Consider the following 24,850-nt stretch of genomic DNA (forward strand, 5'->3'; position numbering starts at 1 on the left):
TAAATAGCCTATTCAACTGTAAAGCTTATGAACCATATTAATGCATGCCCAGCATAGCAAGACATCCACAAAGGCGCAATAGTGGCAGTTACTATCTTGGGGATAACTAACACTTGACTAATTGAACATAAGGCCCAATAAGATAAGAGGGAATTCATGTTTGGTGTTGTAAAGCCAACCAACCTCTGGCTGGTGAGGTCATGAACCCTAGACAAGGGCTTCCTCCTGCCACTTTCTTAAATCACTACAAATCCTAACTACATTTTAAACACTTACCCTTAAACTCACAGGTAAGCACAGCCCTCACCCCTCATCCAAGTCTACTTCTTGCTGCACCAAATGGAGACTACAGAAATCTATGGCTGGTCAGGATGCAGAGAACAGCTGAACTTTGGGTCTCAGCCCCTGCTGACACATCTGCAACATAACACTACACCTAAGGCTCAGGGAACAGCATGGAAAAGGGGGCAGAGAGATTGTGAGAATCAGAGGAGCAGGATGCCTGCTGGGTGATGGTGTCCTCTATGTATGACAGGGAGGCTACACCCATGAAATCTTAACAATAAGACTGTCTAAACAAGACCCCCAAAATGACAATGCCAGTTCACACAGCAGTGCAGATGGAGGAAGTCTCACAAGGCCTCACTCCTAGATGGAGAACTGAAGGATATTAAATGATGGCTGAGAGGGAGAATTAGTTTTCTTTGGGATGAATCCCCTAATTGATTAATCCGATTAGTCAGCCCAATGTTCTCAACTGGCTGCTTTTATATGGCAAGTGGGAGGAATTGGAGTGGGTAGAAATGATGTCAATATATTACTCATGTATGAAATTCTCAATAATTAAGATCAGGGAAACTTTTCAAAGCGTAGTACAAAATACAGGGATTACAATGCTAACAATCGAGACACATTAAAGCCATGTATGACAAAAACACAGATGGTGTTTGCAACTGGATTCAGCAGTGAACTGATGTGCAGAAGATAAAGAGTTCCTGCATCTGGGTGGTAATGGCACACTCCTTTAATCCCAGCACTCGGGAGGCAGAGGCAGGCGGATCTCTGTGAGTTCGAGGCCAGTCCGCTCTATAAGAGCGAGTTCCAGGACAGGTTCCAAAGCCACAGAGAAACCCTGTCTCGAAAAACAAACAAAATAAAAAGTTCCTGCAAATCAATAAACAGTAAAAATGTTTGATGTTTAAAATCTGATGCTCAGAATGAAGAGTAAAAGATGGGCAGGTACTTAATGTCACTTATAAGCAACATGTAAGTGAATGACACAGTTAAATATTAATGACATGCCCACTACAGGGCTATGAAGGGTTTCAGAATGTGGGATGACTGGCAAAAACAAAACAAAAACTGTCTAGATGCTTGTGAAAGTGTAACTTGATGTGAGCTCAAGAGCCATTTGGCAAATATCACTGATTACTGTCAGCTCCTGGCTTGTACTCCTGAGGTAGGGCACACATGCCCGCCCAAGGAGAGTGCTGGGAGGGGCCTGTCTGGCCATTAGGGGGCATTACTCTCCCTCCATGAAAGTAAATCAAAAAGAATGAATCAGTTTATGCATCTACACTGACAAACTCTAAAAACAGTTGGTTGAAAACAGCTGTGATAAAAGGACACTTAGATAAACTGTGAAAGCCCACAAAAGGAAAAACCACATATTCCTGCATATGCACATACAAGTAAAGTTATAAGGAAACATTGAAGGGCATGATATGCAGCCCTGGAATCTGTGAGAAAGAAATGATGTGAGAGCCTGATCTCAGAAACTTGGGACACCATTATCATATGGCATTTGTATCTGAGACATGGATACAGATGACAGCATAAGCACCACAGCACAACTGAAAGCTGACTGGGTCAGGAGCCAGTGGGCAGAGGTAATTCATATGCTGACATAAAATGCATACCAAGAAAAGAGGGCCTTAAGGGTAAGCCAATCCTTGTTTAACAATCTCTAAATCTACTCCAGCTGTTTTTGTCATTTTGCTATAAGCCAGGGTCATCTGGGAACAGAGACCCTCAATTAGGAAAACACTGCTATCAGACTGGCCTGTGGGGCATTTCTGTGATTGCTAATTGATGTGGGTGGGCCCTGCTCACTGTGGGCAATGCTATCTACAGGCAGGTGGTTCAGAGCTGTATAAGCAGGCTGAGCAAGCCATTCTTCCATGGCCTATGCTTTGTTCCCAGCCTCCAGGTCCATGCCCAGACTCCCTCAGTGATGAAATATAACTATGAATTAACTTAGCTCCCCAAGCTGTTTGCAGGTCAGGGTATTCATCACAGCAGTAGAAAGCAAACTAGGACACTATTATTAACACAAAATCAACTATCAGTAGGCCCTAACACTCCCCCCACAACCCTAACTACCACAAATTGACTTCTAGTTAAAAAAAACTAGGACACTATTAACACAAATCAATTGTCAGTAGGCTCTCTCACTCCTCCACACCCCTAACTACCACAAATTGACCTCCAGTTCAAGGCTGATGAAAGTCACCTGCCCTCCCCTGTGCCCTTTCTGATGAAGAACTTAGAGTAGCTCTCCTCAGAACAGTTGTGTGTCCAGTATTTGGCTGGATACTATTAAGGACTCCAAGAAGACTCATCTCTTCTGGCTCATCTACAGCGACATAAAGTTGATTTCTCCAGGTGAAACTGAGAGCCCCAAACTTAACCCCAGAGAACCAGACTGACCTTTAATTCAAACTGAGTAGTCCAAGGACCTCAAAACCCATCATGTCACTGTACTGTGCCACACTTCCCAAAGCCCTGGGGATCTTGTGGTTGTCCTGTTCACATTGGACTACTCTCACCAGATGTACACCAAGTTCTTCAAAAAACTATTCAAATATGCTAAAGAAGACAGGGAGAACTGAGCCCCAGAACTTATGGCCACTCTTCTAGAAGAGACCCAGCATGACATAACTAAAAGTAGCTCAAAATCAAGAGTAAAAATAAGGTGTGACTAAATTCACACTAGCTCTTTTGCTCAATTTCACATTAAGTTCCATTATACCTATTCAAAATGGCACACTTGATACAGAATTTGGTCCATTCCATAGGTACACAAGCTAAGATCTGCACTTTGGCAGTATGATTCCTAAACAGGCCTGGTTAATCACTATAACAATGTTTTTATAAACCTGAGACTTACAATGAATGATTTTACAACTTGCCACAATATACAATCATGAACTTCTGCAACCATTGACCTTAGTATCATGGTAAAAAACGTCTGGAATAAGGTGTTTCCTAAGAGCCACAATTTCTAACAGAAAAACAACAAAACTAATGAACTTACTCAAAAGCACAGTATTTATTATAAATAGAAAAAAAAAACCCACCTTAAATGGCATTCATAGGGTAACAGAGTAATATTAAAATGTTAAAAAAACACATCATATTGTTTGGAGCCAAACAGTGCTCATATCTATACAGATTATGCATTTTTAAAGTTGTGTTGACATGAGGCTAAAACAACTGTATTTGTATTTTCAAATAGACTTTTCTTTCCCCCATGAATTATCTTGCTTCATTATCTTCTAGGAGAGCAAAGCAACTTACCTAAATATTCTTTCCTAAATGTTTAACATCATACTATGGTTTTCCAGTTATGTTTAGAAAGATGGAAAACTCTTTGAATAAAATGTTTTTTCCCCCTTCCATCTCTTTAGCAATGTAAAACTTAAAGCCCCAAGCCATAACAAAATATCAAAACCCTGCACAACATCCTGATGCTACAAGATACCTAGCAGTATCAAGCTTCCTCCAACCCCTTTCCCTGTCCTTTTATCCTGGATTTCGGGAGTTCCTCTGACTGCACCTCAAGAGTTCAAGAGGATGTGGGTGGAGCACTAGCCGCAGGTCTGGCCCTACTCTCCTCATCCGCCAAGGCCTCGCAGTATTGTGTGGGCCAGTCTTTGGGGTCCTGATTATGAACTTTGGCCACAAACTTGAGAACTTTCATCTTGCTGGTTTCCAGGTTGGTTCGCGGGCCCCACTGTAACTCATAGTCCACGGGATCGGTGTGGGGTATCCTCCGGTACTCCAGGTAGCGCTGCCGCACAAAGTCTTCAGTAATGAGTTTCTTTGGGTCACCAAAAATTAAATGCTTCTTGGTGGGGTATACCCCAAGCCGCCGCAGGAAGTCCCAGACCTCGGTCTCAGTAATGGTGTTGCCTTTCATGAAGATGAGCCCCAGGACTATCATGAGCAGGCCCGTGGTAGGTGTACCTTGGTCGCCCCTCACTTCCGCGTCCTCCTCCACAGGCTCTAGCATGTTGATAAGGATGTAGGTGTGGCTCTTGGGCTCCAGCTCCACTAGCTTGTACCCGAACACGTACTGTAGACGCTCGGCGGCCAGGCGCATCAGGTTGGGGTACACGTCCCGGTAGTCACCCACCACGTGCTTCAGAATGTCGGTGCGCTTGATGGGGATCTTCTTCTGGTCCTTGATCAGCAGGAACTGCACTAGCTCGGCCACCTTCAGTTCCAGTTGCTTCTGGGTGCGCGGCCCCACGGCGGGGGCCGACAGGGAGGCGCGGGAGCCCTGGGACGTGCCGCCCGTGCCGCGGGACGTGCTGGGCGCCTCCTCGCCTGCGCCTCCCCACTCCCGCTCCTTATCGGCCTGCGTGCTGGGCCGGCCGCGGCCCCTCGGCTTCTGCAGCATGTCACCCGGCCGCGGAGAGCTGGCTGCGTCCACCTCGCAGTAACCGCCAGAAGCCAGCGCGCCCGCGAGACTCCGGGAGGAAGAGCGGCGCTCGGGTGACGTCATATCGCCTGCGCGCCGCGTCCGGAGGCGGAGCGGTACAATTGGGAGTCAGCCTAAGGGGGCGGGGCATCCGCACGGCTACTGCGCATGCGGAGGGCCTTGGCCGTAGCTGCCTCTTCTGGGCTCCCGCCCAGGTTTTAATGAGTACCGAATGGTGTTTATGGAATCATATAAATAGAAAACAAGAACCAAACTCCTCGGCAAGTGCACGGCTGAATTCTAGGGCACACAGGTTTATGCTGAGTTTTTCAATTAGAAAATGTGTATGTGGAACATAAAGGATAAATGTGTGTGTGGTGTGGTGAAGACCTGGGAAGTAAAGTAAAAGCGTTTATTTGGTTACCAAATGAGGGCATGAAAGACCCAAAGGTACCTTTCTGGGCAGTCATATCCTCCTAGTCAGTTAATTGTGTGTGTGTGTGTGTGTGTGTGTGTGTGTGTGTGTGTGTGTGTGTGTAATTATTCTCCAAAGCAAGATTTCTCCCACTATTTCCAGACTCAATTCTTTTCATTAAGCTTCAGATAGATGAGTATGAGAAACCACATAAGCATCGCCAATAACGTGTTTTAGCTTGGTAATGTGAGCTGACCTTTTGGGAGACGGGTTTGAGAAAACTGCCTTGAACTCACACCCACAATTGTTAACAGAAATGGGGTGTTAGAGGAATGCTACCCCCGGAGACACTTGCTTTCTCCAGAGAATACCATTTAATTTAGGTTGCCAATAATTGGGAGTAGCAATAATGTGGATCTCTTAATTTTCTTCCTTAATATATAAGCTTAAAAATCTCAGTAAGAGCAGAGCTAGCATCCTTTACAATTTGCGATGTGTGCAGTTTGTAGATGGTTTAAATTGTGCAACTCTAATAGACAAAATGAGCCATTCCATTAACTCAAACCATCAGCAGTCTGTTGCCATTGATGCTACAGATCTAAGTAAATGTGTTTCTTCTCCATTTACTGACAAAGAAACTGAGTTTTCCTCTGTCTTTTTAAAGCTACAAAGAAAATAGGTAAACAGTCCAAGGAATGAACTCAAATTGATTTCCTCTTTAATGCAAATATATTCAGAGGAAAGCAATTCAGATCACATTATTTGAATAATAACATCAAAACATGGCCTTATTAAAATTTCATTAAATGTAAGCAGCATAAAATTTTTGTTTATAATTCAATATGAAAATTCAGTCTGGTAATGGGACCTGCAATGCAAATATAAAATCCCACTCCCTGTTGTGATTCAAGTATCCTGAAACCTTGTGAGTTATGAGCAGTGACTCTGTTCCACACAGGGTGCACAAGACATCCTCAAGTATTGGTGTAAATTACAAAGGCTGCTACAGTTTGAATGTGTCCTTCAAAGCTCACATGTTGGAAACGCAATGTTCAATGCAGCAAGCAGCACTGTTACTTCATGAGTGAATAAACACTATATTCTCAGTAATGGGTTAAGAGTGAGTCTATTTTGCCATTGTAGTCTCTCTCACCATCTCATGATATAGTGACTCTCAACGGATGTTGCACCTGCGCTTAGACCTCCCAACCTCCAGAGCCATGAGTGAAATACAATTTCCAAATTATTCACTTATAGTATTATTTTACAGCTACACAAACAGATTACGACCAACTAAATAAAGCATAGCACCACGGCATTCTCTTTTGCTTACAGTGAGCTTCAGTTCTCCCGCAAACTGAAGTCTGTATTTAAGTTCATAGAAGCCTCCTGCAATGTAAAATTCTGCAAAAGGTCCTTCCGGAAGGATCAGTGTGCCTAGAGACAAACAATCTCAGCAGCCAGGAAATAAGAGAGAAATGGGAAATAAGCTGAGAACTGTTGTCAGCAATCAGGCTGGTTTTCAGTATTTTCTGAGCTAATTTCTCCACAAAGCACCCAGGAGCTCCAGCAGAACCCCCACACAGACAACAGGTGATCATGACTCAAAACACATGAAGAAAGATACCAATTTTAAGTCTTAAAACACCTTTTCCCAGAACGGGAATGAGAAAATACAGGCATAAAACAATGCTACTAAAATGTAGTCCAGAATTTACAATGAAGAAGTCAACCAAACCCCACATTCCACTTGATATAGACATCGTAGGCAGTGGAGGCTTGGGTAGAAGAAACTATGACAGTAACAATATTGATAATGGCAAATGACAGCAGCTAATGCCTTTACAAAGGTAAATACTGATTCCTTAGCCTGTGAGGCCTGTTAATTGCTGTCATTCACAGAGAAGCACAGACATGGGACCCTGAAGAAGTAAAGCTTTGGCATCGGGGAATCTAGACCATAAATCTGAAAAGGCTACCTACTGACACTCCAAATTTCAGCTTCCAGACCAATAACGTGATACCATTAATCCTGGATTCAAGGAATTAACTGAAACTTGTCTGCTAGGTGCTTAGCACAGGGTCTGGCAGGGGGTATTGGATTGCCATTTGTTTCTTTTCAGAGGGGTTATGCCAATGAGAATTTTGAGGATGATACAAAGTTGTGCCTGTGTAAAAGAGTTATAGACTTACTCTCTTGGGGTCCTGGCCAGGCCTAGGAATTAAATTCATGAGACAAATTTTTAATCTAATTTGATTTTTGTAATAATAGGGGTCAAATCTGGAGCTTCACATACATTAGGCAAATTTCCTACTGGTGAGCTATACCCACACACCATGAGACCAATTAATTAGACAAAAGTATATACCTTTAGTCCAAGTGTTACAGGACACTGGCCCTTATATAATGAAACAATGTTTCAAAGAAGTAGTGAGATCTGTATTTGAATTGTGGAAATGTAACTAAATTTTGTAGGAAGGCTAAAGGTTTCCCAGAGACCTCTTGGTCATGACCCAGTAATGTTTCTTTTCTCCATGGACAGGCACTTTGAGCTTGGAAGTTTTTATCTCCTGTTTTCAGGAGGAGAGGAGCTGAGGCTGCTCTTCTTTCATCTGCTGTTTTTCAAGTGTCTTAGCGCAAAGTAACCCTCATGCCAAAATGGCATATTCCGGGTGTCATATTTTGCTAACCTACACTAGAAAGATGTTCATCTCATTATATAAACGTGCACACATATAAAAATCAGGAAAAGGTCAGAAAGAAATATATAGACATCACTGTGCCATTAAGGCAGCACACTCTGAGAAATTAAAAGGTTGATTTTTGTTTGTTTGTTTGTTTAGAAGATAAATACAAATTATATCCTCAGCAAAGCCTCTGCAGTGACACAATGCTCTGCCCATTTTGTGGTTCAAATTTTTAGTAAATTCAATGTGATTAACATGTGGCAAGTGCAACTTTCTGTGGAAGCTATGAAGTCACAGAGATAAGTGATTAAAACAGAAAAGAAATTTTCAAATGCCTGTGTTAATGTAATGGCCTTTTGCATTTACCATCAGATCCCAAACAAAAGGGGGAAAAATAAAAACTCTTTGAGACAAACCCCACACTAGCTAAGATTTCAAAGGCACCGAGCAAGGCAACACAGAGCACTTTAACCATCTCTAAGTAATTAAATGCTTTCTTCCATCTCCTTGGCAGTGAATGCCTGCCAACAGGCTCTAATCATCTTTATTATCTACTGGAGGCTCCTCTCCATTCACTGTTATTTCTCACACAACCAGAAAAAGATTTTAAAACCTCTGAGAGCAACATGGTGCTAAAAGCAGGTGAGGACCTTTGGGGAAGAAAGAGAATGATCAAAGCATGCAGCTAGCACACATGAGCAGCTCCCCTGCTTTTTTCTGAGGGAGGAAAATGGGACAGTGTGCAGCAGGCGTGTGAAGGAGTTGAGGCACAAATACTGCTTTTGGTGCTAGGTAACAACAATGGCAACTGAAACAATTTAAAGGATTCAGTAATGTTCTTCATGTCTACTCACTGTTTACTCTTAAACCTGTGTTTACCCATCCCTAACAAAGGTCCTCCAGATCAGACTACATGACGAACCTCATAGAACATTGTGTTTCTAGTAAAAGTTGATCAAGCCTAGCAGAACTGGCTGGGGAAAGGTGTGGGCTGACGAGACAGTGCCTTCCTAGTACTGTAGCCACTTGGCACAGAGACTCCGATTGAACTCTCTTTTCAAGAAATACTTACCAAAGGCCTTGGTGAAAAGCATTAAAGGTATTGGGTTATGATCATACAAGGTCTCAAATAGGAATAAGACTTGATTTGTTTGCTTGGCCTCTTCCTCCCACTGTAATTATTTTCCCTTTAGAAATTGCCTCTTCCACCTCTAGGAGACCTTGATACTACTACTTCTTCCATTGTTGGCCCATGTGATTATGGCATCCAACCAGCAACTTTCAAGGGGCTCTTACACACGGGTCCACTTTCCTGCACTAACAAGTGGAAGGGTAACATACACTTAGTAGTTATAGCTGTGGTTTGTCAAAAAGCCTCCCTCATAGTAATGCAAACTCAACTGAAGAGATGGAGGAAACAGTTCAAATCCTGCCTTCTGAATCTCCATGTCCTAGGTCTAAGGTTGGACTCCTGCAGATAACTGGACACTGGGGTATCTTTTACCTACTCTGCTATGGGCTGTTTTCCAGCACCTGAAACTGAATGAGTTTTAGTTAAGTCTGCAGATCAACCAAATATCCAGGGAAAAGAGACTGCAGGGGGAAGAGACCCTGGTACATAGGAGCAAGGAGGGTGGAGATGGTGGACATCTCTCCTGAAGTCCTTTTAATACTGTCAAAGATAACTAAATACAATCTGATGCAACACTATGTGGCTGGGGAATTTGCTTATTATTTTACCTGTTAGAAATACAGATGGGAGAGGCAAGCAATGAAGGGCCACACTGTTGCATGCAAATACATGTATGTGCTTTCTGTCCACTTATCCCTGGAGTTTCAGTTTGGAGGATATATTGTCATATGTCAGGAATGGCAGAATATCATTAGGTGATTTTTGTCATTAGGTAAACATAGGCAATGTAATCTTACAGGATCACCATAGCATCTGAGGTTCACAGATGACTGAAATGTTATATTTTGTGACACATGGCTCTGCTTTAACTCACCTGCTACTCCAGATTATTCATGTTTTAACCCAAAGGATTTCTCCATTGGCCCTGGCATGTGAGAACCAGGGCCTTGTTCTTTAAACTACACTTTGGCCTGCAGGAGAACTGTACTCACAAGGGTGGGGCACCAAAGACAACAGACAGGGCTAATATTGCAGATTCTTTTTACAAATACCATACACTTTAGGATAGAAAATAAAAGTCAGCAGAAAGAAATGGAGAAAATGTTAGAAAAATTAAAGACTCCATAGGTATTGTTCCTCACAAACAGGAACAGACATCAATGAAAAATAATAAACAATATTTAAGGATGCAGGAGGGTGCTGTGTATGCATGACTGCTGGTCCTGAGGGAGACAGTCACAGAGGCAGATGGAACCAGGATCCTGGAACATGGTAAATTTACACAGCCCATGTCTTTGGTCCTGCAGACCTTCTGGCTCCCTCCCTTTGAACACCAAGCTGAATGGCAGGCTTTAAGGACTAGAATGAGATAATCAGGGGCCATGGGTTCTCCAAGCCATGTGTCTCTCCATCCCTGCAGAGACAGGGATAAACAAAGACCTCTTCCCTCCTAAGAGCTTGGGTGCTGGTTGTGAAACTGGCTAGCCACTTTCCCAGGTCAGGGGAGACCAGGAGTATTGGGTATGTTATAGGGCTTACAGTTGATGCCTGGTCCTCTTTCTTCATTGGCAGCTACATGGAGTCTCTCTTGAGACCCCTCTCTGTGTTCCGTTTCCCCACCTTCTCCTAGTCTGGTAGCCCCACCAGTACTTCCTGCCTGTCCATTGGCTGAAACAGCTTTATTCATCAACCAATAAAAGAAACATATATTCACAGCATACAGAAGGACATCCCTCATCATCTCCTCTTTTCTGTCTAAATAAAAAGAAAGGTTTTAAATTTAACATAGTAAAATTATATATGACAAAACAGGCATCAAGCAAGAACTATAGTTAACAATATTTAGTTCATTAACATTTAGCTAAATTTAAAGAAAATACTCTGTCATCTATCCTACACTAGACTATAACTGTATTTAACTTACATATACTAAGCTAAAATGGGGCATTTAGGATGAGGTGCCCTTTTTAAAGGAGTGAGATCAGCGATGTGCATGCACAGAAGAAAACACCATACAATGTCATAGAGAAGAGAGGCCGTTCCACATGCTAAGAAGTGAAAAGACCAGGAGAGATCAAACCTTCACCTTGGATGTGTGGCCTCGGGATCTGTGAGAAAGATTTCTGGTGTAAACCACCAGTCTGCAGTGTGGTGTTTCAGTAGCTATAGCCAACCGATACACAGATAGAGCAAGAGAACAGAATCAAGAGTCCAGGAATAAAGTCATACCTCTAGGATCAATTTTCAGAAGAGAATACAAGAATCCAATTGATTAACAACAAATGATACTAGCCATACTGGACAGCACATAGCAGAGAATGAATTTTTACCTTGAACTCACATCATGCACAAAACAGGTTGGTCACATGTCAATGACAGCTGGCACTACAGAACTACAGACTGAAACACAGAAGCAAATCCATGTGACCTTAACATGAGCAGTGACCTTTCAGATGCAAGAGCAAAAGCATATCTGCTAAACGATAAGGCTGAAAAGGCTGGCCCTCGTTCAGGTTGCAACCCCAGCTACCTGGGTATGAGATGCAGAGTGATGGAAATATCAGAAATTTAGAAGATGGTTCAATGACTGTAAATATGCTAAAGGACCCAAATAGTACTTTCAGCGGTTATATTTTATGGTGTATTAATGGTAACTCAATAAACCCTATTAAAAATAAGTTGAAAGCTAAACCAAAAGTCTCTAATGTCTAGTGAAATGAAATAGGATAATAAACTGGAACCATCAAGTGGATCAAGTCCCATGCCCAGACTTTCTGCACTAGCAGCAATAAAAAGATTTAAATTATAAAATCAACCAAAATCCAACAAAGGAGAGTCTCCTGTGGAAATAATGATTTCAGTCACAATCAGGGAGCATACTTATTTACATTTTAGATTAAATCTAAAATAGGCACATTGAAAAGTGATTTTTTATATAATTTTTATTTAAATTTGAAACAAGCTTGTTTTAGATATCAATCCCAGTTCTCAAACCCTCCCATCCTCCCCTGTTCCCCCCCACCTACCCCCATCCCATCCCCTTTCTGCTCCTCAGGGAGGGTGAGGCCTTCCATGGGGAGTCTTCAAAGTCTGACATATCATTTGGAGCAGGGTCCAGGCCCTCCCCATGTGTCTAGGCTGAGAGAGTATCCCTCTATGTTGAATGGGCTCCCAAAGTCCATTTGTATACTAGGGATAAATACTGAGCCACTACCAGAGGCCCCATAGACTGCCCAGGCCTCCTAACTAACACCACATTCAGGGAATCTGGGTCGGTCTTATGCTGGTTTCCCAGCTATCAGTCTGGGGTCCATGAGCTCCCCCTTGTTCAAGTCAGCTGATTCTGTGGGTTTCTCTAGCCTGGTCTTGACCCCTTTGCTCATCACTCCTCCCTGTCTGCAACTGGATTCCAGGAGTTGAGCTCAGTGTTTAGCTTCTGCTTCCATTAGCTATTAGATGAAGGCTCATCTATGTTCATAGAAGCATTATTTGTACTAGCCAGAACCTGGAAGCAACCTAAATGCACCTCAACTGAAGAATGGAAGGAGAAAATGTGGTACGTTTACACAATGGAGTATTAAAGAGCAAAAATCACAATGGAATCTTGAAATTTGCAGGCAAATGGATGGAACTAGAAGAAACCATCCTGAGTGAGATAACTCAGTCACAAAAAGACCAACATGGTATGTACTCACTCATATATGGATATTAGACATAGAACAAAAGATCACCAGTCTACAATCCACACTGCCAGAAAAGCTTGGAAACAAGGAGGACCCTAAGAGAGACATAATGGTCCCCTGGAGAAGGGGGAAGGGCAAGATCTCCTGAGCAAATAGGGAGCATGGGGGAGGAGAAATAGAGTTAGAGAAAAGAGGAAGGGAGAGGTGGGCATGACAAAGCAGGACGATTGAGTCAGGGGAAGAGTAGAGAAGGAGAACAAGAAAAGAGCCACCATAATAGAGGGAGCCATTATAGGTTTAAAGAGGAAAGTGATTTTTGTCAAGAGTTCTTGCCACCAGCTTCCTATGGGTCCAGGAAGAAAGTCTCAAACTGCAGAAAGGAGGGATTGGGCAGGTGATATGGTCCCACTTTAAAGTATCCTATGCTATGAGAGAATTCTAAATGAAAAATCATACACATGTGTTGGGAAAAAAATTAAAAGTCATTCTAATAGTTAACACTTAACTATTAGCTCTCTCTCTCTCTCGTGTGTGTGTGTGTGTGTGTGTGTGTGTGTGTGTGTGTGTGTGTGCGCGCGCGCGCGCGCGCTGTGGAGGATTGGGTCCACTGGAATTGGAGTTACAGGCAATTGTAAGTTGGTTTTAGAAACATAACCTGAATCCTGGGCAAGACAGCCAGTGCTCTTAACCCTGGAGGCTCCTCTCCAGGGCCAGCAGTTAACAGCTTTTAAATGAACACCTAATTCCTTGTTTCTTGGGTGAGTTACAGGAAGTGTCTTCTGAGACACAATGAGTTTTCTATCTTGGCTCTATCTTTATTTAAGTGATAACACGATGATTTCCACAACAGAGAGATGCTTGCTCTTAGAACTACTCAGGAATCAGACTTCAGTAAAGATGATGATATTCCTTGAGGAAATGGAAATGGGAGCTCTGGCTGCCACCTTTCTTCTGGAAGAAAAGCCATGTGCACCAGCAGGCTTTAGGGGCCCCAGCTTAGTGTATGTCCTTGAGAAAGGGACAAAATCAAGGGTAGATCACAGAGTCAGTTATGGACACAATGTGGGCTGGTGCTTCCCAGCTATTGTTTACCCACTACTAAGAAACCACTTGTTACCTGGGGGGGAAAATCCCACCCTATTAGAATCAGCCTATTAGGCTGAAGAGAAGGGTCAGCAAATGGGAGCATGGGCTGCTCTTCCAAAGGACCTTAGTCTAATTCCCAGCACCCATGTGGTGGCTCACAACCATCTATAATGGGATCTGATGCCCTATTCTGGAAGACAGAGCACTCATACCTTAAAAAAAAGCATAAACAGAATTAAAAAGAAATCAGCCTACATTGGGAAATGTGCTTATAAGTGATTTGGGGATTCTGAGGCACTTTGTGCCTGGCTCAGGAACCTAAGATGGTACCTCTGACCTTCCAGCAGGTGTCTCAGGTGCTTTTCTCTTATTCACATTCTTTCCCTTTCCCTCTCCCCCCACCCTTCCACCCTGCTCCCATCTCCTTGTATTTAACTCATCATCTGTAGGACCCTCTGGAGCCTCTTCCCTGACATAGGTGTAGGCAGCTGTTACAATTAGCTGCATTAAAAGGAAGAATCTTGTGCATGGGTTCCTCCAAAGAGGGGATGCTAGTGAGAGCCTGCCATTACTGGACCCTGGGCTTCCTCTAACCCAGCCAAGGACCTTCTTATTCATCTGCCTCTGCCTTTCAGTCTCTGCCCCTTTAACCCTTCACCTCCCTCTTAATTCCAGCCTCTGTTCTCACTGCAATTTATGTGAGTAGCCTTCACTAGGAGACAATTTCCCCGACTATCCACAGTGAGCAAGCCCCTGCCTCAATAGCCCAGTAAATACAACCCAATCAAGAATTATCTAAAAATTTTAAAGTGAATTAACGCCTGTGAACACTTGTGGAAGATATGTTCATGACTCATGATTTAAAACTAAATTCTTTCCTCCTGTTCCATAGGTACATTTTTGAATTCCACACACTGCATCGAAGAAACCTCTAGTCAAAATAAAAAGCAAAGCAAAACAAAACATCTATTTAAGTAGAGTGGATTAAGCAAGTCACATGCAGAATTATATACACATCTGCTCTCATCTGGCCCAAAGCTTCATGTGTCTCATGTACCCTTATGCCATCTATGATTGGTTCACTCTTGAATGTCCCCCAAAGGTCTGTGTGCTAAAGACTTGTTTTCCAGATCGTTGTCTGGTGAAAGGTGGTAGAGCCTTTATGAAGGGGGCATAGTTGAAAGAAGTTAGACTTGCAGGGGTAGGGTAGGGTGGGGGTTCTGCTCTTGAAAGGAATTTTAGGAATTTGGCCACCCCCATCCCCCACTCCATTTTTCTGCTTCCTGATTACCATGAGAAAAGCAGTTTCATCTGCAGTGGACTCCCCCTAAATTTACTGTCTCTCTGCAGGCCCAAAGACAACAGAGCCAAGCAACCTTGGACTGAAGGTTAGGGTTAGGGTCTTTTCACTAAATTTCATTCCTCTAATGGATCTCAGTGCCAATCCTTAGCTAAGCATGCCTTCTTGGAACAATAAAGCTCTGAATGCAAGGAAAACACAGCAGTCCTCAAATGAGAAAGGCTGTCCATTTAGCTGTGCATTGGAGGCTCACATGTACTACCTACAAAGTAATAACTGGACAACTATGATTACTCTTTTGCTTAGTGTACACAAATAAATATAACAATGTCTCCCCAAAACTATCTGCAAGCCAGAGGGGACAAACTTCAGGAGCACTTTGCCTTGAACCTTGAACTTGAGCAACCCAGACTCCTCTGTTATGTCTCATGTTCAGAGGGACAAAATGTAAAGTTCTTAGGGAAATTCAATGCCTGCTTTTCTTGGTATGAAAACAATTCAGACCAGAAAAATGGTGCCCAAACTCACTTTTTTTCATTTTGATGCACTTATAGTGTAAGAATGAAAAAATACAGCCTAACTCTCCAATGAAGCTAGAAGTTTAAACCATAAATTCCAGACCCTGCCCTCAGCCAGTAAATAAGCGAAAGGCCACATTCTTTCCTGTACTCACAGAACCTGTGAGTATATGAGCTTTGTCGCCCCACCTAGAAACCCACGCGAATGCAAACTTCCAGGGCTATAGAAAACTGATTGGTCTATAAAGCACGGGCTTGGATGGTTTAAATTGATTGGTCTGCACCGCATAGGCTCTGGATGCTATGAGATGATTGGTTTAAGATGTGTGGGCTTTGTTGTAATCCTATAAAAGCTATCTTACTTCTGCCCTCATGGTCCTTAGTCCTCTGCCCCTGCATGGCACATGGCTGTGGACCCCAGTGCACTTGGAATATAAAAGACCTCATGCTTTTACATCAAGACTGCTTCTCATGAGTGATTTGGGGTGGTGGCCTTTCCTGAGTGGGAGCGTGAAGGTCCGCGCTCTGCGGGTCTTTCAATAGTTCACAGTGCAAATCCTGGGACCTGGGGGATGGGGTTACTTATACCACAGAATTAAAAGGCCCACTCCCTGCAAATGTGTAAATCATGTGCCTGCTAGCAACCTTACTGAGAAATCAGCAAAGCCGGCCAACTCATCAGTTATAAACTTCAAGTGGGCAACTGCTAGAAAATCCACCGTTAAATGAAACTTTAAATTCTCCCCAGTTGCTACTCTGCTTGCATGGCATGGTTTCTACTTTTAATTTGTGTATATTAACTATGAAAGACAATATGTTTTGTTTTTAGCATTTCCTACACCCATAAATTGTTCTTTGATTGTGTTTGCTCCTTCAACCTCCTCTTAAGAATTTTTCCCTTCCCTGATGGCCCTATTCCTGCAGATGTTTTGATTGCTATATGGAGCCCTCAAAAGCCTTGAGAAGAATGGGAGGGAGGGAGGGAGGGAGAAAGAAAGGAAGGGAGAGAGGAAAGGAAGGAAGAAAGAAAGGGAAGGAAGGAAGAGAGGAAGGAAAGGAGGGAGCGAGGGAGGAAAGAAGAGAAAGTCAGACATTCCTGGGAATAAAGAAAATTAATCTCAGTAAGACAAAATAAGGTACAAAGAAAGTTGAAAGTTTAGGTAAGAAAGAGGCAGAAAATGGAAAAGACAAGAGGGATCCTGTAATACCTGGAAAACTACAAACACATATGAGCAGTTCTGCTTAGGATATGAGTGGAGAGCTCTGTAGGCGAGACTCACCTTCTTCTAGGAAGGAAGCAAGCAAGCAAGCAGAGGGAGCCTGCCTCTTGGCTCTGACTCAGCTGGCCTGGCTGCAGCCTTTCTCATGAGTCAGGGAACTGTCCTGGGAAGGATGACCCTAAATGCACAAAGAGATCCACATCTAGACTTCCTGGGGCTTTCCTGCCCCCTGGAGCTGGCAACACCATCCCCTAATTTGGATGGATACTTTTATTTCTTTTATTTTCTTTCCTTTTAAAAAAGATCTTATTAATCCCACAAGCTTGAATAAGGTGGTAGGAGATAAGCAAATATCAACTAATTATCTGTTTCCTTGGATCTAACCAATCACTAACTGAATGCTGGTGAAATTTCTCGAATGGCTAGATTATTTATAATTATCTAAGTGGTCTACACTTTTCACTCATCTTTCCTCTAAGCAAATTACCTAATTCAATGTGGTTATTATTCTGGACATTTAAGAGCTGTGTACTGGGAAATTTCACATAGTAATTAATTAATGTGGATACATCTGTTATGCTAATCCTTCGTGTCTAAGTGTGATTATTAGATGCAACTTAGAGAATTCAGCACAACCCCCAGCCACTTAATATTAACAGTCATCCACATTCTTACTTGATGAGCCTTACTCAAGGATGATATTTCTAAATTTATAAACAAATTATGCAGCACATTATATGGATGTTAAATACCAAATGAGTATTTGAGGAATGGACATGTGACTCTATTCAAGCCAATGGGTTGTGGGGGATATTTTGGGTAGCATTTCAGAGGTATTTCTTTGCTCTTAAAAGGAGGCTTATAGACAAAGAAGAAAGAAAACTGCCCTTTTATACTGGCCATTTTTCATCTATATGTATTTCCCTAAGTAGTAGCAATTACCTTATGGCTAAGGAGAGCTAAGCCAACACATCAAAAACACATTAAAAGTGGCAGAGTAGAGGACTGGAAGGATGCAAGTCCTTGACTTAGGGAGGCTGAAGTTACATCCCTAACATCCTCTCTTTCTATGCACTTGTTCTGCCATAGCTTCCTTTGTTGAAGTTTTGTGAGTTATGTTGCATTCCACTTGCTTCCAAGAGCAGCCTTAAAGCTTTCTAACCAGCATTAATACACTAGGTAGATTAGCAGGAGGACTGGGCACCTGGCTATGTACCACTCTACCTAGTGGCACTGGGGCCCAGCCGATGCCCATGTGCCAGCTGTTCTACCTGTCTCAGCTCTGTGCACAGTTGAAGGAAATGTTGCTGAAGTTGAAATCTTGGTGCACAAGCAAAGATAGTCGGCCCTCCACTCTATAGCAAAAGGACATCTGACTGTTGCAAGGATCTTGGGCAAAGGGGAGAGTTCTGCAGCTTTACCAGGTAGCCAATGTCTGTAGGTTAGAAAGCAGACTTTGTTTCAAAATCACTCCATATTTTCATGTTTTGTGGACATATCTTAGTGTGAGTGATGCCTAGGGCCCAGGAGTGGTCCCTTGAGAGCAGCCACCAAGGAAAGTCCCCATGATGCACTGGAGCTTCGGGGTTATCCTCAGACCCAGGTCCTCCTTATCTGGAGTCACCAGTTCTGTGCCCACTTAGTGGGCTGACATATAGACATTACTGTGACCTCAGCAGAGCCTGGCCTTCTGAGAATCTACTCATAACACACCTTAGTCTTGGCTTGCTTAGGAGAGGACAGGAAGTTGCAACCCAAGTGTTTCAAAGTTTTTAGGAGTCTGAATGTCTTTGATGCCTGGACTCAATCAGAAACTCCAAGTTTGGCCTTGTTTTCTGACCCCTGATTTGTAATGTGAAGGCCACAGGAAAACATACAAAGTTTCTGGCCAGCCAAGGATACATTCTCTAGTCTCCAGAGGTCACTAATGGTGCCAGAGGTACATCTTTGTCCAGAGGGTAGCCATCTATTTGTCCTCATAGTCTATGGTAGAAGCACATATTCAGCATTGACAGTTAAACCCAGGGATCCAAATTCAGGGACAAATGCAGGTCGTAGTTTGCATGACCTGGAGAGATACCATGTGTGTGCTAGAGCCCAGGATGGACAGCAGCCATACCAGGACAGAGTGTAGCTAATCAGCCAATCCAAGGGTGATGTGGGATGTCATTCTGTATAGGCTGTTTTGGCCTATGGCAGGGCAGAATATAGCTAGGCAAGAAATCCAAACACAGATACTGAGAGACAGAGTCTGGGAGATATCATGTAGCCACCAAATGGGTAAAATGTCCAAACATTACCAGTAAGCCATGGCCATGTGATGATACATATATTAGTAAAAATGGGTTAATTTAGTTGTGAGAGCTAGTCATTAATTGGCCATTGGCCAAGCAATTTAATTAACTGGTAGGCAGGACGAGAAATCTCCACTTTCATAAGGGTTTCCTAAGCAGCAGACAGGGACAAGTGCCTTTGCAAGGAAGGGCAAGAAAACAAAGGTATCAATTCTGGAGAGGCCGAGCTGTCCTCGTTGAAAGGAAAATTGTAAGTGAGGTCTGAGGATGATTCACAAGAGAAACTATCTTACCCCTTCCCACCCCAGCTATATCCAAAGAGACAGTTTGGTAGAGTGATTTCCCAGCATGTCTGTGGCTGTTCAGTTTAAATCCTAGTGTGGGTGTGTGTGGACATATACACCGTCAGAGGATGAGGGCAGAGGAATAAAGGGAAAGGGAGAAAGGGAAGAAGAGAGAGAGGTTTGCCAGCTTATTTGCTATGAAACCACGGAGAGGAAAACTATCCCTGCATGCCTCCAACCCTTCCCTGTAATGGATGTGGCCTTAAGTGAATTATAACCATCAGAGCCTGAGCTAAGCCCAAACCAGACTGGGGATCAGAGAGAGCAAACTACTGCAACCTCAGAAATACAGCGGTTTGGAGGAACGAGGTAGTCAAGTTCTAGAACAGATGGCTACGGTGGAGCGGAACTAATGGGAGAAACAGAAATAGACTTTATAATATAAAGACATTATGAGAACACATAAGGAGTTATTATTAGAGTATGATAAAATGCTACCAGGCCAGAACAGTGCTTGGTGTTTTAATTTAAAATTTTAGGAGAAGAACTGTAAAAACAAAGGAATGGTGCCCACTGGGGAAAAACACACATACATTACTGTTTTAGGAGACCAAACAAAAGATGTGTCACATAATACAAGACAAAGACTTAAATGAACTAAAAATCACAAATGAAAAAAATGGGGACACAGAGGAAAAAAGAAGGAGGCGGCACTCTGGATGAATAATAGGATCTGGGGAGGACACAAAGCCATGCCAGGGAGTAAGCAGAAGGAATAAACAAACTGGGAGCTCATGTCAAAAGTGTCATGAAAAGTCTGAACTTAAATATACCCTGGCGAAAAATCTCCAAATTTCAGCAAGAAATCATAGAAGCTTCCTGACAGAAAGAACGATGAGTCTCTGGGAACAATTTTACAGCATAGTCCTCACCTGTGATCACAGAGCAACACAGACCAAGAAATACAGACCAAGAACATTGGGTCAAGAATTCCCACCCCTCACCCCATGCTATCATTATGCCAGTACAGAAGAATAGATTAGTGGACACCTTCTAAATATTGTCATTGATGACAGTGCAGTGGTACAAGGTTTAACAATATCATTTCATAGGAGAAGCAACTCCATTACTCCCATGGAACCACCACAGATCCTGACCATCATATATGGGATCCAGACACTGATCAAAAGGCAAGGTGGGTATAAAGATCTTGGTATTGGTCATAAGGATCCTTGAAATGAGAGGAAAATATTATTAAATTATGAACCAGATGATCCTGATATACCTCACGGATAAGAGCAGGAAGACACATGTGTTTAGATGGAAACTCTGCCTTGAAACAGCCTCAGCCCTACTCCTCCCTCTCCCAACCCCGCCCCTTCAGAAAGACCACCAAAAGTCCAGACTCCTCCCCAATGTTCAAGACTTCATCTACAGGGTATTTAAGCTCAGGTCCCTAGACCCACAGTATGATTTTTTCCCTCCCCTCCCACCACTTCATTTCTGAGGGCTTGGGAGTCACCCGAAGAGGGTTCATTAAGTCTGGACTTTAAATTCATCTTTGATCTGGCTTATTGAGTAGGCAGAGAAACCCACTGGTGGGAATCCAAAAATACCAATCAACATGAAGAGCAGAGAAGTATTCTAGCAGCCTCAGATGGGCAACACTGAGTCGGGTGGAGCCACCCACTGATCTCTGCTGCCAGGACTGAATCTCCCATCAAGCCTTTCTTTTTGTTAGACACTGCCATGGGTAGGGTTTGAATCAACTTTATATAGTGATAAGAACAAGAGATAGAATCTGGTAGTTTAGGGACAGGGACCTCAATTCTCGCCCTTGTTCAGAAGCCAGAAATACCACTGGCTCTGTCCTAGTTAGAGGCCAGAGATGCAGGGAATGGTTGGGGTTCTGCTCCTTGTTGTCTCTCTTCTGTTAGAAAGCAGCCTAGCAGCTGTAGGTGAGGGTGTGACCGGAACTCCAGTTCAGCCCCTCTGATGGGAGGACACACCTCACAGGTGCACCATCTGGACTATCCAGCTCACCTGCCATGCCTCCTCAGCTTCTGTCATAAGTCCTATTAAAAGATGCCTAACTCAGGAATGTGATGGCCCATCTTTGGGACCTCTGCAGTACTGGAGCTCTAAGTGTTAAGCTCCCGCCTATGAACCCACAGTAAACTCTTTTCTAAGCACCTGCCTTATTGTGAGCTTCATCCTTTGGTTTGAAAGACCAGAACCTGGAAGTGCTGAGTGGCAGCTTTGAGCAGTGGTGAACTCCTGCTGGCTGGCTCTCTCAGCTAGAAAGCCCCCTCACTGTGAGGAACTAGATTTTCCCTGTCCCTGCCAGCTTGTGGGTCAGAGTCTTTGTGCTAAGTGTGGTAGATGTGAGTCTTAGAACCTTTCAAATGAAAGACCTACTGGGAGACACACAGTAGGAGCAAGTGTCCTTTTTTTTCCATATTCACTAAAATTTTATTTATATTTTCTATATAAAGTGTTTTGCACACAGAGAAACCCTGTTTCCAAAGACAGGAAAAAAAAAAAGTTAGCAAATATGCATTCTACATACATCCAGAGGTGGCAAGAGGTCCCCTGGAATCGGAGTTAAAGACCTTGTGAGACAGCAGGTAGGTGTTGGAACCAAACCAAGGTCCTCTATAAAGGAGCAAGCTCTCTTAACTGCTGAGTCATCTCCCCAACCCTAATATATACATTTTTTTTGTCACCATGGTTTCTAGAACTTTTACAAATCGTTATAAACAGAAACTGTACACATTACATAAAACTCCTGATTGGCCCCTCTTCTAGATTGGCAACTAATATTACTGCTCCTATTCCATTGTTTTGATTAATTTTTTTAATAAAAGGGTTCATTGAGAACTAATGAGATAGCTTTAAGTTCAAGCCTTCTTGTTTATGTGTGATTGAGTTTACTGAAGAGAAAGGTAACAGAAAATGGGGTTGGATAAAGAAAAGAATTAGACGTAGAATTAATGTGGGCCTTCTATTCAGGCAGCCCTGCCTGGTTCTTTCGAATCAAGAAGTTAATCTTTCAAGCCATTTCCGTATTGTAGATCCTCCGACATGTTCCGTAGCTCTCCCACTGGTGGCGACGGTGGCAGTTGGGGCTTCTCATAGTAGTTCCTTCGCTTTATGACTTCAGTAAGCCCATCAGTAGTGAGGATTCTGGTCAGGGTCCTATACACACCTTCCACGTTCCCCTCCTGAACCATCACAGTCCACAATGAACTTCAGATGTTTAGCCATGGCCTTGCTTTCAAATCTTCATTCCTCAGACCTTTAGACTACAGTTTCTGCACTCAGGATTCCAGGACCACGTGTCCTCATTTTACACACTCTGTAAGCATTATGACACTATCTACTATGAAGTTCTTGGCTGAAAGAAGGTAATGCTGGCACCACAAACCATGAGCTAAATAAACCTCTTTTTTTTTTAATATAAACTATCCATAGCTGAGCATTACAGTAACAGAAACTAGACCAATATAGATGGTATTCTGCTGAATCCTTCCATAGGAGGCAATGGCAGTAACTTGAGATATGAGGCAGAGAGAGGGTCTTGCCAAATCCTTTACTCTTGTCACATGGTCAACAGTGTCCCCACTCCAGTTTCCAGCTTCTTTAGGCACAGAACCATCTCTGTGCTTGCTCAAAGTAATGGTCAACAGCAACAACAGAACAGTGAGTATAACATTTGCCAATAAACATGAGAGGCAAAGATGAAACTGGGAAATCCTAGGACACAACCAAACAAAAATAATAAAAAGCCTGAAATTTGAATAGTTCCTGGAGCTTATGAATGCAGAATTTCAAAACAGACTTTAAAAACAATTCCAGACCCAGATTGCTGCATTAGTAAATTCTACTGACCATTTATAGAAGAAATAACCTCAACCCCAAATGAACGTTTCCAAGAAGAAAAAGGACTATTCCCTCTATGTCTCTTATGAAGACAGTGTTAAATATAAAAATATGGCAAAGACATTTTAAAAGCTGAAGACCAAAGGCTGCCTTCCCTTGTGAATGTATAATCAAAATTTTGAATAAACACTAACAATAAAAATCAAGTGAGTCAGCAGGTGCAGGCTGAGTTCAAATAAGAAAATCACTTTCATTTAACATACAAAAATCGAGCACGGTAGATTATCGTATTACCAGAATAAAGGATTCACTTTATATGGTCTTCTCAAAAGAAAGGCAGATCATACAGTCATAGCCCAACAAAAACTCAGCAAGCTTGAGACAAAAGAAAACTCACCCAAACAACTGCACAGAGCCCACACAACACTAGGATATGCTGGGAATGCCCCTCTATGATGAGAAACGAGACAAAGACCCCTATGCCCACACTTCACTGGAAGACCAGACAGTGAAATCAGAAAAGGGAAAGAAAAGCCAGATGTATTTAGAAGGAAAGAAAATTACTTTGTTTTTCAAACAACACAGTATAGGCAGAGAATTCAGAAGCAATACAGCTAATAACTGAGTGTATTAAAGTACTTGGATATACTTGGATATAAAGGTAATAGGCATAAACCAGTTTTATATCTATTTTCCAATAATAAACAGGAAACAAAAAATTAAAATATACATGGCACACGCTCTCAAAATGAATATAATATTATTTCTCACCGCACATAGATTAGTGTGGCCATCTGCTTTCCCACTAAAGAAGCAAGAACTATTTCTCCATTCTCAAATGTAAGCTGATGTTGTGACATGCTGTGAGTAACAGCATGGCAGAGGCTCTGTCTGTGTGTGTGTCTGGGCCCAGGCTTCCAGAGGCTGGCACTGTCTGCCTTGAGCAGATCCTGTATCATACAAGAAGCCCAGTCTAGACCATGACTGGATGATAACAGGTTCCACCCTTTCCCAGGGCCACTCAGACCATTAAGCTTTCCCAGCCCCCACCAATGAGAGGGGACCAGCACAATCAAAACAGAATGTTAGGCTGAGCTTGTTTGAAGCCAGTGACTCTTGCAGTGGTTTGAGGCACTGCAGTAGATAACAACACCAGCACACCACACAAACACACACACACACACACACACACACACACACACACACGCACACACACCCCACATAGCATATATACTACACACACATACACCACATACCATATACACAACATACACATACACCACACACACCACATACTATATATACTACATACACACATAACCATATATCATACACACTTCACACACCATACATATGAATATATCATATATGTATATATACATACACCATGCACTACACATACCACACTGCACATACCATATATTACACACACCATACATATATACACATACACACCATGTACCACACATACTTATTTTAATTAGATTTATAATAATGAAAAAATGCAAGGCCTCTATTGAAAGCACTATAGACCATTAGTGAAATTAAGAAGACCTGACTAAAAGGCTTGCTCTGCTCATGAAGTCAGCTGTTCTCAAAGTCTATGGATCCAGCATAATCCCATCATCGTTCCCAGCAGGGTT

General features: G+C 42.7%; 2 protein-coding genes across 2 annotated transcripts in view; both read right to left on the reverse strand.

Annotated features, from left to right (window-relative positions):
* The window catches only part of Entrep2 (endosomal transmembrane epsin interactor 2), a 388,380-nt gene that overhangs the window by 99,737 nt on the left and 263,793 nt on the right, over positions 1-24,850 (reverse strand). The gene's annotated exons all lie outside the window — the stretch shown is intronic.
* Positions 3,315-4,800, reverse strand: Nsmce3 (NSE3 homolog, SMC5-SMC6 complex component). The gene has a single exon (XM_051206448.1). The coding sequence runs from the start codon at positions 4,787-4,789 to the stop codon at positions 3,848-3,850; it is 942 nt and encodes a 313-aa protein (XP_051062405.1). The 5' UTR covers positions 4,790-4,800; the 3' UTR covers positions 3,315-3,847.

This window comes from Phodopus roborovskii, unplaced genomic scaffold (genome assembly GCF_943737965.1).
Source record: "Phodopus roborovskii unplaced genomic scaffold, PHOROB, whole genome shotgun sequence".
NCBI lineage: Eukaryota > Metazoa > Chordata > Mammalia > Rodentia > Cricetidae > Phodopus > Phodopus roborovskii.